At 38.6% G+C, this 25,253-nt stretch overlaps 1 protein-coding gene and 1 long non-coding RNA gene across 5 annotated transcripts in view; one reads left to right on the top strand and one right to left on the bottom strand.

The window, feature by feature from the left end:
- Positions 1 to 4,086: 4,086 nt before the first annotated feature.
- LOC129725351 (longitudinals lacking protein, isoforms H/M/V) overlaps positions 4,087 to 25,253 on the top strand; it is a 32,232-nt gene continuing 11,065 nt past the window's right edge. The window contains exons 1-7 of one of the 4 annotated variants that reach the window (XM_055681080.1): positions 4,087 to 4,246; positions 8,377 to 9,455; positions 9,518 to 9,637; positions 9,701 to 9,805; positions 9,872 to 9,925; positions 11,320 to 11,539; positions 14,430 to 15,265. In XM_055681080.1, the coding sequence (XP_055537055.1) occupies positions 8,408 to 9,455; positions 9,518 to 9,637; positions 9,701 to 9,805; positions 9,872 to 9,925; positions 11,320 to 11,539; positions 14,430 to 14,445 (1,563 nt within the window). In that variant the 5' untranslated portion in view covers positions 4,087 to 4,246; positions 8,377 to 8,407 and the 3' untranslated portion in view covers positions 14,446 to 15,265. Of the gene's footprint in view, positions 4,247 to 8,376; positions 9,456 to 9,517; positions 9,638 to 9,700; positions 9,806 to 9,871; positions 9,926 to 11,319; positions 11,540 to 14,429; positions 15,266 to 15,290; positions 15,722 to 16,036; positions 16,741 to 25,253 lie in introns of those variants that run through there. The other 3 variants (XM_055681059.1, XM_055681069.1, XM_055681050.1) reach the window with 3 other exon arrangements.
- Positions 22,544 to 23,189, bottom strand: LOC129725358 (uncharacterized). Its single transcript, XR_008728078.1, has 2 exons — positions 22,992 to 23,189; positions 22,544 to 22,931 (listed from the first exon to the last, which is right to left on the bottom strand). It is a non-coding gene; the product is annotated as an uncharacterized LOC129725358 (long non-coding RNA).

The following is a 25,253-nucleotide window of genomic DNA, read 5'->3' as shown; positions in this document are numbered from 1 at the left end:
ATGCTGTTGATAATATACTGGAGATCTGTCAGCCTGGGAGCAGCCGGCAAATTCGATTCCGATGTATCTAGAATTGTAACTGGAGTGTGACTAGTACTGTCATCATCAACAATCCAGTCGCTTAGTTGAATTCTAGAGTTGGTGCGCCTATAACCTGTCTTTTGATTGAATTTTTTCAGATATTCAAAGGTTCGATTAATTCGGTCACTCGTTGGATACTGCTGAAGTGAGCGTTTTCTCTAAAACAACCATAGCGGCATCACATACCTTTCTCTTCAAGAGCTGCCAAGAGTCTTCAACAGTCGACAAAGGATTGAATAGATCGGATGCGTTCAATTTTGCTTGATATTTAGCCTGCATATCTGCTTCATGGAGAAAAGATGGATCCACATTGGCCTTCGGGAAATGCTTGGTCTTGCTGCAGCTGAGTTAGCAACAGGCGAGGAAATCGCCTGGCTCTCAACAATATTGCACAAAAGCAATTTATGATCAGTATAAACGTTGTTCGGCATAACGCATTGTAACCGTCTTAAAAACAATTTAGACTGCAGTGAAGTGAGGAGGTGGTCTATTTGATTTCGATTTGTTCCATTGGACCATGTCTATCTGTAACTCTCGTTAGAGTTTAATTGCGTAGATCGCACTGCTAGCTTATGTACGGTGAGAAATAATTTCAACTGGAGCCCATTCTCGATGAATTGATCATGGCCAGCGAAATTGCCAATTGAAATCTTCGGATACTCGGCCAGCTGAGTACTCATACATTCTTTTCTAGAAACTTTCAGAGCGACCATCATCCCCATCATCGCATCTGGCTGACTTTGGCTAGGTGTAAATAAAGGGAAAGTAGCATGAGTTGACACAACACTGCCATACATGAGACCTAACGGATCATCAATCTGTAGAATGTGACTTGACAAGCTTGGAGCACCTGCAGATGGGTCGTATCGTAGGGTGCCTTGATGCAAACTGTGCACGAAGATAGTGATATTGAGAACAACTGGTAAAGTAACAAGAGTAATAAGACGACCGTCTTAACATCCTCTTCTAAGGTTCATGACAAAATGAGACACATCTTCCGAGGTAGCACATGGAATTACGAGACATTACGAGTTAGCTGGTGTAGTATGGAACACAGAAGCACGTTGAGCCCATTGCCAAATATTTTAACTCGTGATTCGGTAGCCAAATTTGGTAAATGAAATATTTCTGCTCCTTAACACTCCATCGAAGATTCGGATAAGTGAATGAAACTGAGGTAACAAATTGTTTTCACAATCTGTCGGAGCGAACTGTCACTTTGATTTTCCTGGTGCACAGTGGAAATCGCCTTATAATTAGATAAATAAATAATTTCATTCTGATTCTTCAAGATAAATTCATTCTGATCTCTTGCGCAGCGGTGCACTTGGCTCGCTGTTTGGATAACGGGTGCTTGGGTGTCATCCCGTAGATTTGATGAACGATAGCACCAAATAAACAATCTCCATCGCCAGGGAACAAGCCAAAAACAATTGCCATGCACATCTGTAAACGTGTTTTTGATGTGACCAAGAGAACGAAGGTTACCTCTCTTTATACGTTCCTTAGAACAGGAACGGGTCAACCAAAATTTTCCTTAGCACAGGAAAACCGCTTTTATTTAAAAGGAGTTCGGGATGTAATCCTTGGAACAGGAAATCAAGTGAGTCTCAATTTTCAACTGATACTGATTTTTATTTTCAAAAAAACTTATATAGTAAAAAAGTTTATACAGAATCTCATCTTAGGGGGTAAAATTACAACTACTACTTTAAGGCTAGCTGAAGAATTTCACATTCGTATCCAGCTTTTTACGCGCCATAATAGCGGTCGCTATAACGGAAAATTCGTAATATTTTGCTAACCCTTTTGACAACTTTGCTTACGTCAACTCGGTAGCCATTTTGGTTGTTTTCAAATTCAGAACACATTTAATCAAGAGATTATTTACAATGTCCTTGCACGGGTTTTCATCGAAAATTGAAAGCTTACATGTGGATGATATCCAAAGATACAAAGAAAAAGTGTCAATACTTGGAGGTGTTGATCTATACAAATTGCTTTTCAAATCGGTGTGCTTCCATTAACGGTCGATTATGATAAAGTATTTTGCTATCTGATAAACCGATTGTCGTTCCGCACTAGTACCCCCCACAGGAATATAACGTCTTTGGACGCATATAAGTCCTTTCAAAGCGGATTTGTGAAAGATGTGAAAGGCTGCAAACATCAAAACATGTTTAATTATAAATAACTATTTTACTCAACAAATAGTTTATCCACATCGCTACGGTCGACTTTCAGTTTGTAAAACACTTCTTTGAGGTCCGGACCCATTTTTAAAATAACTTTCTTCCCGAAAAATCTTCACGCGCACTAAACAAATTGTTAACAAACTGTTTTTTTTTTCGTGTCAGTCGATGACAGATACCGAATATTCAGTAATTCGCGACTACGAAGTTAAAAGAGATTTTAAAGGCTGTTCACACCTAGGCGAACTCTTATAAGCAATTGTCGAAATGTGTGTGATGACAAAAGCAAAAATATTTTCTTCCCTCTTTTTCTTTTGCAAAAACCGCGCAAAAACCATACAAATCTCAGCACCTTCATAGTCGCGAATTGAAATAAAGATTGCTGAATGTTAGTAAAGCAAAAGAAGCTGCTGAATTTTCAGAATACTGTTAAATTGCTGAAATTTCAGTCACTTAAAATAAAACACCGAATTCGGTAAAATTTTACCGGAATCTCAACAGCTGAACGTTCGGTGACATCTTCGGTGTTTCCGAAAATTACCGAACAGTTTGTGAAACCACCAACCGAGTGGTCGGTAATTTTCGCAGCTTTCTGGTAATGTTCCAAACCGAGCAGCCAGTAAAACTTACCGAAAAAAACTTTTAAAATGAACAAAAATACCGAACGCATCTGTAAAAATACCGGTGGCAGAAAAAGTCGGTTATAAATGAGCCTGCCAGTACCGTCTAAAATCAAACTAAATTAACCAGATTACTTACGAAAAATGTTAGCGACTCGTACATCCTGTTTCAGTTATTCACTATTAACACTTTCCAAATTATAAATATCCTATGTTTACACACAACAATTAAAACAAATCAGCAGCATCAGTAGAAAATATTCGCGTCTTGGACGGTTGCACGTATGAGAAAAATGGCCACCACATTCACAATTTGGCATTTTCACAGGTTCGGTAAAAAGTTATACAAATTTCGGTGAATGTAAAATAAAGCAAATATTTCGGTAACAGTTAACAAAATTATGGTAAAACTTACAGATCTTACAGAACAGTCGTTAATTTGATGCTTTTTTGCAGGTATACCGGTATTATTACACTTTACCGATGGATTATTGTAAAAAAAATTATCGAACGACTTTATTTTGGATTAAGTGTGTGATGTATTGGTGAAATTCAGATTAGGGACCGTTCCTAAACCACGTGGTCATATTTCGATCACTTTTTATACCCCCCGAACCCCCCGTGGTCTTTCGTGGTCTTTTGGCCAACGCCCCCTCCCCCCCTTTCGATCACGTGGTCTTTTCATTTGTCAAGTGCCAAAAATTTGCTTAAATTTGTTACAATTTATTTATTTTTTGTTCACACAACATTTATTTGACGCGGCACAATACAAATTAATATTTTACGGAGCCAATTAATTTTTACATGTTTAATAAATTCTTAAACTTTCAGTACATTCTATATTTCTAAAATGCAAAAGCTTCATTCTTGACTTGCTGACAACAATAAATTATAAGTCAGGAAAATAAGACCACGTGGTCATTTCGTTAACCCCCCACTCCCGTGCGTGGCCTTTCGTGGTCTTTTGATAAACCCCCCGCCACCCCTTTTTATGATCACGTGGTTTAGGACGGCCCCTTACTGAATTTGGTGTGAAAAAATCAACAGTAAATCACTCAGTATCAACGTATATATTTTTTGTTGTGTAGCATTTAGTGTGCCATGTTAATTTCGTTGCCCTATCTGCACCGCTAGCGTTCATTTTGCTGACGCTGGGTGACGCTGCCTGCCTGACGACGACGAGTTCACGGAACGAGGAAAATTTTCTCTCAGTCGACGGTGCACCAAACAAGTGACTCGTGAGTGCAGATCCCATTTCATTAGAAAAATTGGTTGTAAAAGTAGTAAATATCTGGTTTAAAATAGTGCGAAAGTGAAGACGAGTGGTCGGAGAACGTTTTGCAGTAATATTCGGTAAGTTTTAGTGGCTAGTCAGCGCTGAAAATTGCGTTCAAACTCTGGTGCCTGGCAATTTTCAGCTTGCGTTCAGTCTGTGGAGGGGTGCTCTGAAATTCACTGCTGGCACTCCGCCCTATCGTTTCCTATTCTCTTGTCAAGCGACAGATCATGCGACACGGTTGCCAAATTTACCGTCGTTTTAAGTCTGGGTGGAATTTGCCTATGGTAATGAGTGGACAAGGTAGACATCGATAACATCTGTTTTGTTAAGATTATTGCTTTCACGTATTGTGTGTACTGATTTAGTACCGAGTGAAAATTAACATGGGGAAGAATGACCGCTGTAAAAATTAAAGCCCATACTTCGTAAAAAATACGAATATCTAATTTGTGATTATGGTTTGCATAACAATTCAATAATATAAATAGCTAGCTGGGTCGTGTATTTCATTATTTAACATTTTGTTTTCTGTTTGTTATTTTGAATTATGACTAAATTAATGTATGATATAACACCTTTTTAATCCAAACTCGTTATGGCAAATCTGATAAGATTACACTTGTTTGATATGTAGAACGGAGATTTGGTCTGATTCATCGTTCTTACTAGTGCCGGAATTGTGAATAACAAATCTGATAATCTGAAAAATATAACTTTCAAAGCCATCAGGTCTGGGGGGATCGATCTGTCAAACATCGTGTAACCAACATATTCGGCAACATGGTGTTTGTTTTGGTTTTTGCTCTTTTTGGTTATGAAATTGATCGATGTGAAATATTATAGAATTGGAACGTTTTTTTTATCAAAACTCGAGAAACCGCGGAAAACTTTTATGAATGTGTTGTGTAGTGATTTTTTCCTCATTATTGTTCATAGTTACAAACGTTACGGACCAACAAACGTCATGGACCAGAGCTGATCTGCGATAACGCACACATATATGAAATTTGACAGCAGTGAATCCCCTCTGCATCAGGTTAGCACTTGTGATTGCAGTAAGACTGCCAATCCAGATGGTTTGCGGTATTTTTAGTGTCTGCCTTCAGCACTAGCCCGGAACGCAACTTTTATAAAATTATATTTGCTTTATGATCAATGTTAATGTGGCTGGGTAAACACAAACGATAAAAAATCAAATTTGTTAAACTATTACTGAATTCTAGCAGTTATAGTAAGAAAAGTTAAGGGAAATTATTTGAAACTGGCTACTCTGGCCGGTAGGATTCTGCCTTCCAGCCAGAGATGCCAGATATACAGACAAATCTGTATTATACAGACTTTCTGTGTTGCGATACAGACACGCATAAGCCTACAGATTTTATACAGACATTTAGTATAATACAGATATTACACAGATATCTGATATTCTACATAATGGTTTTACCAGTATACACAAAAAAACGAACACAAAAACCAAAAGTCACTGTAGCCATTGCTGGAAAAAGTGAACTAGAACTGAACACTTTGCTGAACATATTAATCTTGCGTTTTTGAGAGTGAAATCATGACAACGGGAATCGAGTCAGGCTATCGGGGTTTTTATCGGCCCCGTGGGCACTAATCTGCCTGTTTCGCCCCCAGTAACAAACAGCTGATTGTCTCGATCGATTGCCATGCAGGTTATATTGGTGAAAAGTCCGTTTGTTCTATTCGGAGCAATATCCAACGTTGAAGAATTGCTTAAAATGTCCCAAACCTTGAAGGTACTATTTTTATAACCGCGAGACTTCTGCCATCATGTATCAGTTTAGCTACATTACGACGAACGACGATTTTTATCACGGGAAAGACTCTTACTTCTACGTGTTACTTAGATTTAAAAGATAAATTAGTTATCGATTAATCGACCAACTATGATAGACTCGAAAAAGAACAATCAAAGCAAGCAATAAAACAAAACAATCTGACAGGTCGACGAATAATTAGGTATCAATGTATCGGTAACTTTTTTTCGCAGCGGTATACAGACTTATACAGACATTTTTATGGATTATACAGACTTGCCAAAAAAAAGTCTGGCATCTCTGCTTCCAGCTACAGCGCTTGCATCGTGAGTGGAATCCATTTCGCTCAAGTAAACGTATTTTTTTCCTGTTAGTGTTTGTGAGCATTGCTAAGTTCGCTTTCATTCCCTTGAGCGACTCTTGTTATGATTGAAAATTATCGATCCAGCGCTGAACATTATATCATGAACCAATGAATGTATCAAGCTTGTCAACAATTGCAGGTTTTAAATGTTAAGGCTGCCTAAAATTGAAAGGATCTGATTGAACTTAAGTGTTAAATGGGCTTTATTTAGTTCAGATTTACGAATTATTTGTATTAGGAAAATAAGGATATCTATCAAGTTTATTTTTGAACATAACACAGACAAGGCACACTCTTGATTTAAGATATTTTATATTAACTAAAACGTTTGTTTCAATTTATCAAACAACAAATCAATGACTATTATACTAATAACTAAATATTCATGCCTTTAGCAAACTAAAATTCTCAGGATGAAGAGCTATACATCTTTAAAGAGAATAGGAAATCTCGGTACTGTCGACGTGCGACCAAACAAAACCAAGCGCCCTTAAAAAAATGAGAAACACCAGTGGATATGAAAATTTATAATACTAAATTGCTAAGTGTGAACGGTTTATCCGTATCAACCAAATGATGCCATATGGCATCATTTGGCACATTGAACATTTCTTGATTTAAAAAGAATTTCAATGTCACTTCCATCATTTGGCAAAATTTATAGACCAATAGATGTCGCTTGACCGAGAAAATCACATCGAATTAGTTTTGTTTTTTACGTGGACGCAGTAGATATCCAGAGTTGTAAAGTAAAATATTCACGGGGAAAAACTGCCAAAATCACATAGATTAGAAGGTGTTTTGAATTAATCAAGTCGTGTATTTAACTAGATTTTTATAATCGATGGCGGTGCTATAGCTTGCGTTTGGAATGAATCCATCGCTGGTCAATTCATAAATGACCTTCTCTCGTGCTTCAATCAACAATTTTTTTTTGAGAAGCATAACACAATGTACTGGGCCGCTCAAAATAAAATTAGATTTTGTTTTTACATTTGATATTACTGATAAATTCTAAATCAGTTTAGGTGTAGGAACTTGTTCTAAATTTTCCTGAGAGCGGTCACACGTTCGTGACGGCGGACAGCTTCCACGTAGCAGTGGATGCAAATATGAAAGAATATCTATAGCTTAGGAAAATGTTTGCTCCGTTAAAAAACAGTTAAGTAGCGTAGCGAAGTATTTTATATAACTGACAAATTCTTCAAAACGAAATTCAGGAGAATAATTGAACAATTCTTACTCACGTCTTTACATAAAATACGGATAAAATACGAAAAGTAGTATTTACTAAAGAATGCTTTAACTAACAATACAGAGCCACACGATGTAGAACGCGTAAAATTCAATCAAACCTCCTATCGAATATCACTTGGTACATCCTATTCTAAACCTGAAGACCATAAGTTGTGGTAAGTAGCACATTTTTTATAATCATTGGCTGTGGGGTTAAATTGCGAAGATTTTTTAAATGGGACCGACTTGCGATCACTCTTGCTATGGGCCAAACCGACTTGCTATTTTTTTCATAGTTCCCCAGAACGAAATATTCAAAAATATTTGTTTTATCTAAAGTGGATATAAAAAGGAATTGATTCCATTAATAAAATCAAAAATTGATAAAAATGCAATTGGGACGCACTTGCCATGAGCGGCAGACTAGTCGTGTAACAGTTTTTTGTAACATTTTTTCGGTTTTTGAGTAATAATTTCAAATTTTACTTGAACTCGATGTTGATGTTGTGTTAGAACATATAATTGATTTACTACTTGCGTCCAAAATATTCCTATGTTTTGTAATGTTACAAATTCTGCCTCTTTTATTCTAAGCATGCTTTTAAAAACGTCGATGTTATTTATATTTAAAGTTAAAATTTTAAAATAAAACAATTGATATTTTTTTAATCAGCTGAAATAAATTATCAAGAAGCGTGAATATGAACACGAAAATATTCCTTGGTTGCACTTAATCCAGTTCACTTGAAGCACAAGTAGTTGAAACTGGAAAAAACAGGTACGTCACAAAATTAACAATTGATTCTATTTGTCATTACAGGATTTAGTCGAAGCCCGACATCGAAGGCAAAATGTCGGCTCAGCAGTTTTCTCTTCGTTGGAATAATTACACCAACTACATAACCGGGGCGTTTGATTCGCTTCGCTACGAGGAAGATCTTGTAGATGTAACGCTATGCTGCGAGGGTCGAAAAATACGAGCCCATAAGATCCTGCTGTCTGCATGCAGCGCCTATTTTAAGGAGATTTTCAAAGAAAATCCCTGCCAGCATCCGGTTATCATATTTAAGAATGTAAAATACACCGACCTTATGTCGATCGTAGAATTCATGTACCAGGGCGAGGTTAGTGTGGTACAAGAATCTTTGCCCTCTTTTTTGCATACCGCGGAATTGCTTTCTATTCGCGGTTTGACCGACAACAGCGGAGACTCAAGACAACAGCAAAACCCGCAACCGACATCATCTCTGGCTCAGCAGATTATTCAAACTCAAAATCAAAGTTTGCTGGACAAAGCAACAATCACGACGGCAGAGTCGGTGTACCTGACATTGCCGTCCAATTCGACCATCGTTCATCAGCCTGCCAAATTGCTGCAGGCTCAAATCCAGACGGCCCCGCAAATATTAAATAAAACAATCATTAAAACAACCCCGGCGGAGATTCCAGCTTTGACTGCTGCAGGTGCCACCATTACCGTCCCGATTTCCCAACCACAACAGCAGCACACCATTGCAGCGAAGATACAAGTCCAGCCCCAGCAAACCACAACCGTACAACAGCAGCAGATTCAAGTACACCAGCAACAGCAACAAGTTCAAGTTCATCAGCAACAACCGCAGCAGCAACAGGTGCAAGCCACCACATTGCAGGAAGTAGTAGAAAGTGTCGTCAGTCAGCCGAAGAAGAAGAAAATTAAAGTACAACAAATTATCACTTCAACCCCAAATCAAACGGTAAGCGGAGCAGCGGCAACTACAACCGTTGTAACGGCTCAGGTTCCTCAGGGAGCCACAGCGACATCTGCCGACACAGAAATCTACGAAACGGCAACGGAAACCTACCACATTACGGCAAAGGCAGAATCGGACGAGCAGAGAGCACAGGAACATGAGCAAGGTGAATTAAGCCCCAGAATGCATTTCTGAGAATAGTGCATTATTATTTTTTTTTTTCAATAGAAACATACACAGAAACGGCACAGGCTAGTGGTACCACATTGAAAATGGAAATCCCGGAATATATTGACTGCAGTGAGGGTATTAATGCTTCTGGTGCGAACAACACGACCTATATTCAAGGTTTGTAGAATGTTTTTCCGGTGGTCGTTATCATGGATTATTTGTTTTAAACTTTTTCTGCAGAAGAAAGCTATGAACTGGTTGGCGAAAACATAGAAGACAAAGACGTGGATGACGAGGACATGAATCAGGACGGCATTGAGATGGAAGCTTCGGATATGGATATGAGTGAGTATTGATTTTTTTTTCGATGAATCGTGGTTACTTACGATGTACGTAATTATTTCCGATCAGGTCGAATTTTCCAAGGAGCAACCGATGAACAAACCAAGGCTAATATATTGCAAGGTTAGTGCGTTTTAATTTCGCTTCTTTGGTTTTGGGTTAGCAAATGGATGGAAAGGGTACGCTTGTTTATATTTAAGAACGCTAACGGCGTTCTAAGAATAAGACGCAAACTGTTATGTTTATTTGATGTTTAATTCAAGAAATGACCATTCACATATTCGTAATTTAAAAATGATATAATTGTGAAAGAAAACGATGAGTTTTCATATTATGGGTATCTCAATGCGTGATTTCAGTGAATTAATATAATACTAAGATGAACAATAACAAGACGCACAGCTCCCTGCATGTGACTGTAAACAAGGTCGAAACGCCCTCAACGCGACCAAGAAACATCAACTGTGTCTGTATGCGTGTTATCGGCGCGGCACGTTTGACAAGACATTTCGGTAGTTGTTATTGTCAAGCTCGTTTTAGATAGTTCATGCACATTACACACATACATAGACCATTAATGTTTCTGGGAGTCGTTCGGGGGCACCACATTACTTGAAGTCCGCAAGGTATATGAGAAGATCTGACACTTGTGTATCTTGTTATCTTGTCTTTGATTAATATGATTGTTGCGCAGCATGGATATTAGCAAATCTAATGCGAAATTTGATTCTTCATTCGCATCGGGTAGCATTGAGCAATGCTATTTTAGTCGTACCGTGTACAGTCTCGAGCTAGAAGTCGAGTTTTTTTTTCATAAAAAAAACCGATTGTACACTTATTTCATAGCTGCCGAAAGTATGTTGGTTTTAAATGACCTGCCAAAAAAAAATCTGTAGAACAGCTTTAATCATGAAAGTTGCAAGCCAGATCAGGAAACACAGCTGGAGTTTTACTGTGTATACATTTGACATAACATCCGAATTGCGTGTACAAAACATTAAAAGGGAACGAAAAATCATGAAAAGGCATTTGTGTGTATGCTTATTGTGTATAATCGATTGATAAGCTAAACGGAAAATAGAACGAATCGTGAATTTCACAGATTTTAGGTATGTACATTGTAATTTTATCGAAACCATCAATTGTTCGCAAACTCGCATACTCGATGTTGTGTTCTCTTAGTTTCGTTTTAATTGTTTTGTTTACCTCGCTGGAATAAGCATCAAATTCTAATTTTCGTTTGAAAATTAAGAGTGAACCCGAAAAGAAAGAGAGAGAGAGAGAGGGGTATTAAAGGAAGAAACGTCAAAAATTGCTCATTGTTTAAAACCGATTGGAATGATCATGTTTGTTACATTATTTTAAGTTCTCTCACTATTTCACTTCATTTTTGTTGTGTTTGTCCCTCAGTCACTTTGACTCTAACGGCTCAGTAAGCCGAGAGTGCAAAATAAGTACCATTCGTTCAGACGCGTCTAACCAGAGATCTTCTCTCTCCCTCTCTTGTTATCTTCCAGACGCTGAGCTCCGTTTCCGCTGCAGTATCTGCTGGAAGGGCTTCAAGCATCCGATGTCATTGACCCTGCACAAGGATTTGCACTCGGGAAAAACCAAATGTCCCGTTTGCTTGCGTTCTTTCTCGCGGAGCTATGACATGCGGATTCATCTGAGCAAAATCCATAAAATCACGCTCAAACTCGATGCCAAATTGAACATAAAGAATATCAGCAATTTGAAGTAAGCCTTAGCAAGGGAGGTGGATAGAGGGAAAGAAAGAGGCAGTCGTTCGTACATGTCCTATTGTTAGTATGTCTGTTGGTTCTTCTGGGCTGGGTCTCTTTATTAGTTGACTAAGTCTAAGTTTGTTTCTATGTGTTTTGTAGACTAATTTTTAATCAATGATTCGACGATGTTGTTACTAACAAACTGTTCATCCAGGTGCCCTAAATTTTTAGTCTAGTGCTAGAACTTTTTTAGTTGAAAATCGTGACTAATATCCGATACAGAAGTACTCGAGTCAAAATAATTTCGATTCGGTTTTCAAGGAAGCTAGATCAGCACGTTTGAAGCCAGTCATATGAGTCTTATGAGTTTTTTTTAACTCACATATAGCTAAGGGGCCATCCACATACCACCCGGACAGCTTTGAGGGGGTTGGCTAATGTCCACGGTCCATACATTTTTTTTAGAATTTATATGGACAGTTGTCCACGGAGGGGGAGGGTGGGAGGTCAAAATCGTTAAAAATCTGTCCACGTGGTATGTGAATGGCCCCTAAGCTACTAGTGCTTTACTTGTACGGTAAAAGTTTTAAAAAAGGATAAAGAAATTTGCCATGAGTTATAGACTATGCCTAACTGTCATAGGTTTGTGATGTTATTCTGTTATATCAAGGATGATTTTTGCATCGAAATCCATTTGGAATCCGTTGCAATAAATTACCGTCGTTTCATTCGTATAATAACAAAGTCCTGCGAGCTTCTAATGAACTTAATGAATATAATAAAAACTCACTCTTAAATACGGTATCAGATGAATCGGATTCGATGTAAACTACCATACAAACAAAGTTGCCAAGTTTATGAAGATGGTAATTATTTCTTTTTTCATATTTATTTCAAAATGCATTTGGTGATACAAGCATTGTACTAGTTCTATTATGTATACTTTTACCGAATTTGGAAGTGTAGGTTTATTTATGATTTGCAGACTTCAGCATGAGTGAAAGCATGGGCGGTTATTGGGTCTAATCTTACCAGAGCCTTGTGCATTGCAAAGAAAGATTGAACGCTTCAGTATGAAGGTAACATAGATATGCTTCATAACTAAAGCTTTGCGGTTGGTCGACTGCAATTTTAGTGCTTTGGCTGGCGTTTCTCCACAACCTATACCATTTTAAATATATTATATACTTTCCAATTGATCCAGATAATTGTTTAATGGTCCAATTCAGGCGAGTTCTGATGGTTCGATTAGAACTTGACGGATCGTAACTGACTCGAAATGTTCCGGCAGAGATCAGATTCTCACAGAAGTCTCCACGCTGTCACATCTGTTCAACTGAAGAACCAAAAACGAGACAAAATCTCTTTATTTTAAGTATCGGCATCTAGCGGTGGAGAGAATGCATTTTACACTCGAAATTTCATTACGTTTATATTCCATTCATTCAACAAAAGGACTGTATGAGCTCTCGCCGCTTTTTCATCGAGAGAATCCTTTGTTCTCCCCGGTACTGGTATAGCAAGGGTGCCTTTTCATGATAAACGTACAGTACCACCCGCATACGTGCAACGGTTTTTATGTAGATATATTTTTAATGAATTTCATTGTTACCCAAGTTGAAAACTGAATATCTTGTCTAACGACAATCATTTTTTTACATTGTACCTAATGTCGTACGCAGTGCTACAGCGCGTCTGATATGCATTTCTAGCAATGTTAGGTATAAAAAACGGTACGAGAAAAAAATATTGTCGTTGATCGAGAAATTCGGTTTCCAAGTCCAACGAAAATATTCAAGTAAATCAAATAACAGATTAAAATAGTTTTGACAGTCGTAAGGTGTATGATCCAAGAAAATTTGTTAGACAATGTTTGAATGGTTGAAAGATTTTTAGTTTAATTTGTTTTATTGACGTTGATTGTGAATTGTTACTGAATTTCCACATTGAAGATCTCTTGAATGCGATCCTGTCTCAACTTGATTTTAATAGATTCAACTATTCAAGATCACCTTTTTGTCGGTCATTAAAGCAAAAAAAAAAATAGTTTTTTGGTGCATGTTCAAACTATTGGAGCGAACTGTTCGAACGATGCACTGTAAAATCAATGTAGGATGGAACAGCAAAAAATGAATGCGAATGCATGGGCACCGATTTGCTGCAGAGTTTTGTTCGAAGTTGCATATCTGTTCTGTGACGCTGTTCTTATGAGTTTGGTGTGTTTCGGGAATGATGGAAAGGATTTGAATGTTCCGGGGCGATAATTCTTTGTTAAGATAACCTCATCTTAGCGGTAGCTAAACAAAAGCCGCGAGCATTTAATTTATTAAAATTTATGCTTCGATCAGTATTTGAAATTTCAGTTCGTGCTTTATACCGTTTGAAACTCGGCCTTTTGCGTCTTCGGCCGTTTAGGGACTCCTGTCTCAGATGTTATGGAACATGAGTTCCTAAATCAGAATATTTCAGGTCGCCATTTGTGATTGGGTATAGAAAATAATTACCTGATGATTTAGAGTTTGGAAATTTCCTAAACAGAAGCCAACATTTGATTCAACATTTCAAAAATACGTACTAAATTATAGCAGTGAAAATCAACATCTCGAGAATGTCAGACAATCTGGAATTTAGGTTGCCATTGTTCAGACGCGTGGATTGGTTTTAGTGTATTCTCCTAGCAATTCGAGACTTCAAGTGCACAAAATAAGTAAATTGTTTACAAAACTAATAACCTCTTCCTATTAATAATCTAATCTCAAAGTCTATTCTCACTTATTTCTGATTGTTTGGCTGGGGGATGTATTGATTCGAATGTCCCATGTCTTACGCATGTCGTTTGTAAAGTTCTATATTGGTAAATTTTCAAAAACTGATCGCCCATCATTCAAAATCTTTCTATACAGTTGCGAGTTTTTTTGAAATTATTCACCCGCTTCGGCTGAATGACATTGATGATGAAAGAGACCCAGGTGGAAGAACCGAAAATAATGAAATTTTGTTTGGCCAGGACGGATCCCGCAATGCTTCCTAGAAGCAGCAAATAATGTAAAACATTTAGCGAAAGTTTCATTTATAATTAGGGGAAGTGTTTTCCCCTTCTTGTTGTATAATAGGCTTTATCAGACTGATCAGAAGGGATGATTGTAGGTTATTTATTATTGTGCAAAACTATAGCAAAACAAAAGAAGAATAAATCAAACGATTTGTTGTATATTACTAAGAAATATTTATTTGATTGATGGAATGAAAATTCGGAACGATCCTGTCACCTTTATTACCCATATAAAATATCAGACAAAACAGGTATTGATTTTATTGGTCATAATCCATACACGTAAAACCGCTATGTTTTACAGTCTGTAATAAAGGATTGAGACAGATTGCACTGATATAGGGGAACATACCGTCGGATTTACGCCCCGAGGCCCGTTTACTGTGTGTGTGTAACAAAGTTTCAGGCATTGAATGAACGCTGACTTCCTAAGGCACATCATTGTTGTGTACTACCATGTTTCATGTTTGCTCAAACACTTCTTCGAATAGTATAAAATTGTGCTCTTTCGTAGTAAACGATTTGGAAAGCGCAACACTTTAAAAAAGAAAACTCGCTACACTACACGGTTTCACTCGGAGATAAATCCAAACTTGTTACCCCCTATGTGCAGCTCAGCTTGGTTGTACTTAGAACTGCATGGAATGAAAGAGAATGGCAAAATTAACACACACCTTTTCCTCTTCTCTTTCTCTCTATTTCTATTTCGCAGAAGTGTTTGAGCAAAAAATGAAACCGAAGAAGTACAAGTGCAAAGACTGCGACAAAAGTTTTGCGGCTTGGAAATCGCTCACGATGCACAACCACATCCACCGGGGGCTAACCAAGTGCACCATCTGTGGCGCGGTTCTGTCGCGGACTGCTAATCTCAAGCGGCATATGAAGCTGAAGCACGATAAGACCGTGACCCCGAAAGTGGAACTGCTGCCGGCGGACGGATTCACCAAGGAAGAGCAGTGCTGTATTACACCAACCGGCTAACCAGTACACATAGTCTTGCTCGAAGATTACAATATTAAGTACTACAAAAGAGTGTGAGACAGATAGCCAGAATTTAGATGATGACTGTAAGAAATAATTGTATGTAAGATAAATTGTAATTTTGGAACCGATTGTGGATTATAGTTGTTTTTACTCCGTAAATGTGTTTACAAATCTACAGAAGAAAGATGAATGCCTATCCTGGATCACAAATGACTTTTGCGTTCGGCAAAAGCTCCCTGATATGACAAAATGTTTTCCTTGTTCGCGAGAAAGAGTTAACAGAGAGTGCCACGTAATCTATTTTCCTGTATTTTGCGATTTAATATAAAGCGGCAATGATCTCTATGTAAGAATAGAACCGATCAGTGCCGCAGCGTAGTAATACAAACTAATAGTTTTTGAACATAAAATCCATTTTTGTTTAGACGCGCTTTCCAAATCTCTTTGTTCTCTCTTTCTCTCTTTCTCTTCTAGATATTGTTAGCACAAACAAATGGTCCCAATGTCAGGTCTGTAAATTGGTTATAACCTCGGTCAATCTGTGGCGTCATATGCGAACGCAGCACACGAACCAAGAACCCAAGAAATGCGATCACTGCAGCAAACATTTTAAGAATAAGTACAGCTTGCGCGAGCACGTGCGAATGGCACACGAGAATAAGCAGCAGCAGCTGCCAGCGGCCACGACGGTGAGCGCCGGTGGAGGCGCGCTATCGCCGAGAAGCAGTTCCCTCACAGTACTAGGATCGGTATTAGAAGGTGGCAGCCCCGTGGAAGAATCCCCGGCAGGTGGATTAAGTGTATTGTCTGCGGCCCAACTGTCAGCCGCAACGACGATGAAACTGTTTTGATTTCAACTGTAAAAGGTTTCGTTTGGAAGCCGTTGAACACAACCCAAGGATCGTTTCACAGTACAAATCTGTATAATTCATAGGCGCTTATCAACCAGAATCTCATCGTTCTACGATAGCTGGGTATCGAACAAGTTTGTGGAAAAATAGTCCCACAAATCGTACAGAAAACGAGCGACAAGTTGCAACTGAAATAGTCACAATTAAGATTATATTTTAAGTAGTGTATATCTCTGATATAAGTAAATTATTCTTGTTCACTTAGGATATGTAAATACGCGTGTAATAAACATGACAATTGGAGGAATTATCCAGATAAACATCTAATTGTTGTTTAATTGGGTAATCATCAAGGGTTTTGGATGGTTCAACAGAAGCACCATTGGAGGAATTATAGTGGCGATTCAAGATTGCTACCTTGCGGTACTGATGATCAAGACAAGATTGAAACATCATTGAAGAAAAATGTTTGCTATGCTGTATATCAACCAATTATCGTTTTTGGCTTAAACGGTTAGTGGCAACCTGGGAGGGAGAAACGGATACGAAGCTGTGTGAGTGTCAAAATGAACCAGAATGAGCTGTCATAGACTATCTCACCGAATCTTTTTAACCTCACTTTTCTGACAGTCAGTGGTAACTTTGTTTACGCTTTGGACTTTGTGCTTTTTTCTGATGGAGCAATCGTGCGCGTAGAGGAAATGCCTGCTCAATTTATAATTATTCTTAGTGTGCTGGTACCTCACACACAACATTCAAAGGGCATTTTGATTACAATTGAAATGATTTGCTATAATTGAGAACCAAACTGCATCAGCCGGAGGTAAACAAAGTTACCAGTAGCTGTCAAACTCAGGTACGTGACGTCACCGTGCGATGGTCTATTGACTGTGAATTTGAACCAAGCAAAAAAGCATTTTTTTTTGCGATAAGTATTGTATCAGATAAGTATTGGACCGTCGTGTTAGAGAAATGTCGCAATAAAACGAACAATTTTTATGAATATAGAGCTCAAGGGATCATTGAGAGTGTCGCTATAGAGAGATTTGTCGCTATATAAATTGCCGTAATAGAGGGATTCGACTGTAACTAAAAAAGCGCAAGTGGTGGAGCCTATATGCAACCAACAGTGCTATGTGGAATTATCATCACCATTGAGGAGCGAGAGAGAGGAGAAGTAAAATTTTTTTTCACATATCATTTATTTGACACGGCACAAATACAATTTATATCTGATAACTTAAGGGGTTATATACCTTTTTAGTTTTCAAAAAACCGGAAAAATTTTTATTACATTATCTTCAAATACAACATCTTGAGAACATTTCCACAAATTTTCATAAAGATCTGAGCAATAGGAAGAAGGTTAGAGCGATTTGCAACGCGCCTCGCCACGGCCGCAGAAGCTAAACTTGGAACTTTACACGCGATTATCTCGGAATAGTTTTTTCCGGAAAATGACTTTGCCGTGATCCTGATTGCGGGAAAACTACTGAACCGATTTCCTGCATCTTTTTTTTCAATTTTCGTTATAAAATTCGCCGGTCCTTGAACGATCGCTTTTTGAAACATACAGTTACATTTAGCCGCAAAATTTTTTTTAATGCAATTTTTTGCGCTCAAAACGTGCATTTTTTGGGAAAAACGTTCCCATTTGCACTGAAAACAAAATACTCATAAAAGCGATCGTTCAAGGACCCGGCGCACTTCTAAACTAATAAAATAATATGAGTTTTTTGATTTCGGTTGATCCGCTGAGTCTATCAGGATCACCGCAAGCCTCTGCAAAAAAAAAATAGCGTTTCGGGGAAACGGCCATTACTCCAGTAATAATCGGTATATCTCAAAATCAAATGTATTTTCTTGTTGTTGATAAACTGTACTTTCAGAAAAATACCACTTTGATGCAATGAAAATGGTGCTATGCACTTAAAAATAAATTCAAACTTCCCTCATTTTTCTCGACCAAGAAGGTATATAACCCCTTAAAACCTAAAAGCAAATTTTTTATCCTCGCTGCCGACTACGAGCTGAAATTAAATCTGACTTAAAACTAACATGAATTTTTCAATCAGTGTTTTGTTGTTAAATGGGCGTCTGATGATCTTCGAATCGCCATGAATATACAGTTTGTATGGTATGTTCTGCTGAGCCACGATGTCATGAGCTGGGACAGGGGCTTGTAATTCTCGGGTTCTGGGGGTATTGTGCGGGGTCTAGTTGGAAAAATTTAATTTTGTTTACCTATACTTTCATTCCTTCTTGGTTATTGTGTCGCGAAGATATTGCGTTTTTTCTCTATTTACACCTCTGATAGGTATGTAATTCTATCTAAATGCGATCAAAAATTTTTCGTGCAAAACGTTTTTACCTTGTGATTATTCACGCGCCTCTTGTAAAGTGTTTTAAAACAAATTATTCAAACTCGCCAAATTATGAACAATGTTTTGGGGAAAAATAACATAATGTTGCTCAATTCTTTTAAATTTTATTAGAGCAACCGGAAAAATTTCTTGTACCGTTGAAAAAGTTAAAAAAAAAAACAAATGTAGATTAGCATCATTTCAAAATATGTTGAAGGTGCTGCTTGGGTGGTGAACCTCCGGTTTTAACACTTTATTGTTTTTTTTTGTCAAAAACATTTGTTTTAGACCTCGTAATACAACTTCAATGGGACACCCGAAACAATGCTCAATTCTAAGAGATGGCGCTGCAGTGGTACTGGTAGTAAAATCGAAACTTCAACGAGCATTTTGTTTAATGACCAGAAAAACTGTTATTAGTTACTCTGTTTTTATATTATTCTAACTTTCTAGTACTTACTTTTACTATATTTTATCTTTTTTTATCAAAAAACTTGATTTTGCTGTACTACTATATTGAGTCAACGGAGTTGTATAAGAAAATCAAGTTTTAGATTGCATATAGTAAAATTAACTATTAGAAAGTATGAATAATATAAAAACAAGGTAACTAATAGCAGTTTTTTCGGTCAATAAGCAAAATGCTCGTAGAAATTCCGATTTTACTACCACTACCACTACAGCGCCATCTCTTAGAATTTAACATTGTTTCGGGTGTTCCATTAATAGAAAGTATTGATTATGAACCTGTGGAAAATGACCGAAGGCAAAATTTTAATGAATATCCGATACAACCGAGCGATTAAGGAAACTGTGGATTTGATGATCTCTGACCATTCGATGACGCATTGCAGAACGGGATTTGAAAACATATGTTTTCGTCACTGTCCATACTTGCACTGCTCTACCTCCTTCGTTTTCGCGCGGAAAACGGAATTTTGGGTTAGAATTGCGATGCCTAACGTGAAATAAAAGCCGAATATCGAACAAAATTCCGTCAATCCGACAGACTCGTCGCCACTTTTGTAGTTTTGGTGTTCGGACGCGTTTACGTTAGCTATTCCGATCGAAGGAACGTAAAGGCGTTTAGATACGACTAAGTAAAACTTTAATGACTATACGAATTAAAAAGCGTGGTTCTCTTTGAAGTTGGTAACAATAGACAATGCGCTGTCAATAGCATCTAACGATAGCTGTCAGGCAGCCAGGTTGAGCGCAGCGGCGTCGGGTAGTGGAAACACCCAACAGGTCATCTGTCTGTGACACTAAGAAGCGAACGATGATCAGCAATATCAACAAAAATAAACGCCTTCTCTTCTTCGTCAGAAACCACATCTACAAGTCCGTGGAGTTCTGGAAGCATGCCCTCTGGTCAGATCAGTAAAAATTTGAGCTCTTCAACAGTAAACGGGGACTAACAGTTTGGTAGAAGGGCGATGAGGGGCTACAGGATAGACATTTACAGCCAACAATGAAGCACGGCGGTGGGAATATACGGCCGTATGGATAAAAGAAGTTACTCTGCTTCTCCCGTAAGATTTGCACGGGATGAGTAAAGCAAACGCTACGGCTTATAATGGCTTGGGGCTGTTTCTCGTAGTTTGGTGTAGGAAAATTTTCTAAATCAATGGTATTACGACGGGTGTAACGTTTGCATTGTAAAAGTGGACTTTTCCGGATGGTGATAAAAAAAACTAGTACAGATTATAGGTAATTATATTAAAATACATGGGAAAAATGCGTCCTTGTGAGCGGATTTCCGGCAGTTAGCCGGAAATTTGGCCATGGCGGATGAAACATGCGTGTAGCAATGTTTTTGAGTTCTTTCTTCTTTTTATTTATCAATTTCTCCTCAGTTTTCGCGACAAGATTGTTGGAGTAGATCTTACGCTTCAGAATGGCCCAAAAACTCTAGCTCTCTATTTTGAAAAAAACAAAAGCTGGAGCTTGTCGGCCGTTCGGAACGGGCCTTTCTTTCGATACTCTGATTGTTGTCCAACAGTGCCAAGATGTTGTAGATGCCGGAACAGGCATACCCGGCGTCCACAAAGTGCCGCACAATGGCCGTTTCCGACGCATCGGGGTATCGTTCTTTTCGTCACTACGTGTGAAGCTGAACCCATGAAAAATCGGCAATTTTTGTCCATTTTTCTAATGCAAACGTTATATCGACATTTTCTGTCAGAATTTGAAGGATGCTTAAATTGGACTGGAGAATAGTTTCAGTAGTTCCACGCCTTTCAATAGATCAACGACCTCAAACACACTGCGAACCCGCATCAAATCAATAACCACCCACATAGCCCCGATTTGAACCAAATTGAAAATTTCCGGGTTATACTTGACAACAAGGTGGATGAACAGGTGTGACAAACAAACAAACGTACCGTAAAACGGGGCGAATAAAAACAGTTTTCGAGATATCTGGCAGTGTACAAAAATACTATAATGTTTAGAAAGAACATAAAACCTTTGAAACATGGGTCTTGTTCTCCTCTATTAAAAGTGTAATTATCATTTTGATACAATAAGTATTTCAGTCTTTTTTTTGAAGAAAATGCTGCATGCTAACGGATTATAATCCATATGGTTTAACGGTATCCCATACAGTCGGGACTATATCCCGAACTAGGTGTTAGGCACGTTTTATGGTTATTGATTATACGGGAACATTTATCAGTCGACTTATTTTTTTCTCGTTCTGATGAAAGATTCTGGTTTTATATTGGAGAAAACAGAACAATTGCATTATATGAGATGCAAAAGAACGTCAAAAGTGTTAAGATAGCGGAAAAGTTTGGTTTATTTCTTTTTGTATGTTATCTTAACGAATGGATATCTCCTAACAGAGGAAGGATTCGGGGTTGTGTCTAGCACTTTAATCGATTCAGGATCTTCCTGTACTTCGCCTGGCACAGGCGGCACAGGCCTTCCAGTTACGCTCTGTCCTGGTACAACAGGAATCTCGTCCGTTTCTCGCGGGTTGTTGATGTCTTTGCTGTTCCTTGCCGAGCATCACGCAGCAGATGAATCAAACTTTCATCAAGTTTTTGGCTGCTATCTTGGTTGTCTGCTGAATTGGTTTCTGAAGGTAGCATCCGTAGCACGGGCGATCTGTACAACGAAACAATTCCGCAGTCCTTAAACCCAGCTCGGACATTTATTTGCTCTGGCTCCTTGATATCGTCCATCAGTTGGTTCAAGAGCCTTCGAAATTTATCTTTTGGCAGCGACACTTCGTATTTGCCATTGGAGGATTTCCAGTTTGTAAGGATTTTCCGCCAGGCAGTCTTGAGTGGGCGGAAGAATGCCACATCTAGTGGTTGCGTTAAACGTGTTGAGTTGGCTGGGAGAAAAATCATTGTTACGTCGTTATCGGCACAGAGCTCAATAATTCTCAGTGTCAAATGTGACGCAAGGTTATCAACAATTAACACTCGCTTTCACTCTAGCTTTTGCAGATATGGAATCGCAATACAAGACAACCAGTCTTCGAAAGAAGAACTTTCGAATCAGCCGGATTTAGACCGGTTGTATCTCGCTTTTTCTGGTCCGCTTTCTGTCCAAGAGTCATACAAGTGGAGAACCTTGTACACGACATAGGGAGGTAATATGGTACCATCTCCTGCAGCGCTAAACATCACCGACACCGACACTTTAGTGCTATTCATCACCCGTTCTGGATACTTGCAGCCTCGTCGCGTTATAGACTTCTTCTTTCCCGGATCATCGCATAAATTTGTTTCATCGTCATTTACTATATCGTGTTGTAGGTTATCTTTATGCTTTATTGAAGAAAATTGGCCACAAATCTACTCAAACAACTTCTGTGTATTTTCCTTCCTTCTTCATCCCGTCCCGCTCTAATCTCCTATGCTTTTCATTCCCTGTCAACTTTTGTCGCCGGGCATTTCGCGCTCCGTGCGACCCCACGTTACTTAATCTAGCTCACTTGACTGCCATCCGATCTTCGCGGCGTCCGTCCAGCAACACCAGTCCGCCACCGCTCCCAGCTACCAATCCTCAAGGCGCTCCAGATCTTCCCGTGCCGACTTGCACGTTTCCGAACAGTCCGTTCGAATCCGATGCCGCCGAAATTCGGAACACCGCACCACAGAACAAAAACAGGACAAAAGAAAGGAAAAAGAAAAAGCCCTGTGCACAAATCACCACGTGAGTACAGGTGTCTTCTAATTTGTTTATGATTTTTGTTACCTCTCTGGAGGGCCTTTCTTGGTTTTCTCTCTTTAATGCCTCAGCGGGACTTTGTCCGTTGGCTTGATCGTTCGACGGCTCTTCTGCAACAAGGACGGTGGCTTCAATATGGCGTGGCTATGTGAGGTTGCAATTTGTTCTTACGCAGAAGTAACTCCGTCCGCGGTTGACTCGCGATGTGCACCCGACGACTTCTCACACAAAAAGAACAAAAAATTCTCGATCGAGTTGACTGTCTCCTGTTTGACAGTTCGTTTCATTCTTCATAAGCCGTGCTGCCTGTTTCTTGGCATTTTTTAGCAGCGTCGCTTTGGTTAGAGACTGGCGGACTGTCAGCGGGTTGTTGTCAAATTTTACCTGCTTCAAAGTAGTGTGGTTTCTGGTGGCATATTGCGTGTGCCTTCGTCTATTGCGTAATTCATTACTCTGCTTCATGTGTACGGTACTTATATTTATTCTAACTGTAACAATTGACGGCGGGAACACCTTGAAGTTCTCTCTGCAACCTGTCGAAGTTCTCGTGAATAATTTCACCTGACACTGCCGATCGGTTCCTTTTGATGTTTTGGCACATCCTGAGAGACAGCTCCTGCTTATTTCTGGCCAAGAATGAGTAAACAAAATCCGGTCCTGGTAGGTTTTTCTTAGAAACTGGAATTTTCTTTCTCTCTCTGTTTAAATATTCTTGGATGACAAGCCGAAGCATCCGAGTGTCTACAGGGTATCCCCAATCCGAGCATAGTTTCAGCCTTTGAACCAGCAAGGATTCCTCCGATTTTGAAAGACAAGTTTGTCCACCCTGAGGCTTGACGGAATGTTCCCCCTTGATACGCCGATAAATCACAGAATGGCTTATTTCGTATTTTTTGGTCGCTTGACGAAGCGATAGTTTCTTCTCCGTCACTTCCTTAACAGCTTGTCTTAAGCGGAACGGGTCCGGTTTTTTGTAGCTTTTTGGACCTTTCGGTTTGTAAGTCCGGACCATGATGAGCTGAGAATTTATAGAACAGGTTCATCATTTTACATAAAAAAATCATTTTACATGAAAAAATGATTGCATTGAAAAATGCATTTGTTGTTGTGCAGAAAATACTCGCTTGGCGTTGTTTCTATTCGCCCCGTAATTCTGCGAGCAGGGAGCTTTCCATAAAACATTATCGAAAGAGTGATAAATACCTTATGGTAAGCTTAAAATTCACTGTAAAAACTCAAAATACTCAGCTGCCGATGCAATACAGCACACGCACAGGCTCTAAACAGAACATGATGGCTTCCACAGGCAAAGTTTTTGTGCATTCGGAAACGCTCGAAACTTGAACCTCCATTTTGTAATTTTTCCAGCAAACTTATAGCAGTCGTTTAAATCCATAAATGGGTTTAGAGGACTTGTTTACTAATGAACTATTCGAGAAAAATTTATTTACATCGTTTTGGAATGTTATCAAAGCTTTATAATCAAATTTATCAAGCTCGGAAGTTTTGTTTCTATTCGCCCCACTGTTTTTATTCGCCCCGTTTTACGGTATTTCACAACCTTGCTTGGGACGATTTGGACCCACAGAACCCCGATGATACCACTACGAAAGCATATCAAAGCGTCTTTAGTTGGTGATTAAGGCCAAATGAGGTCATAAGTCACCTGTCTCATCGTCTACTATATGATGCTTTCTTATCATTGCTTGGTCCACTGCTTGGGCACTCTTTGGTTTAGCGTTCTGTAATAATTCCTTTAATAAAAAAACATCAACATCAAGTTCGGTACCGATAATTTAGCTGTTACGAGGTGATGATGGGACATAAATTCAAATACATTTTCTCTTCCATATAAATATAGATTTCAGAAGTTCTCCTCTTGTTCCATCGATGTTCTTGATCAAAATTTCATGAAGCTAACTTTTCCTGACGTATTTTCATCCAGACCGCTAGATCGGACTCTACACTATCAAATTATGCAAAAAACATATTCAGAAACGTGTTTATAGATGGAGGTAGAAGAAAACGATCGGTAAAAACCAGTGTCACACATTTTGATGTGTTTCTCTAAAAATATTGGCACTGAAATCTGAAAAGCGCTGCAATTAGCAAAGAAAATTGCAAATAAAGTTTAAGTTCGAAAAAAAAACAATTTTGGAATTATTACATAAGCTGAATTGTCTGTAGGATGTTTATTTATGTCGAAGATGAAACAATAAATAATAATAGAATTTTGAAAAGTCATTGGGCACCGATTTCAGAATTCAAACGTCATATGGGTTCTGGAAA

This window comes from Wyeomyia smithii, chromosome 1 (assembly GCF_029784165.1).
Source record: "Wyeomyia smithii strain HCP4-BCI-WySm-NY-G18 chromosome 1, ASM2978416v1, whole genome shotgun sequence".
NCBI classification, from domain to species: domain Eukaryota; kingdom Metazoa; phylum Arthropoda; class Insecta; order Diptera; family Culicidae; genus Wyeomyia; species Wyeomyia smithii.
Note: the sequence above shows the minus strand (reverse complement) of the source record. Positions and strands in the feature narration are given on the sequence as shown.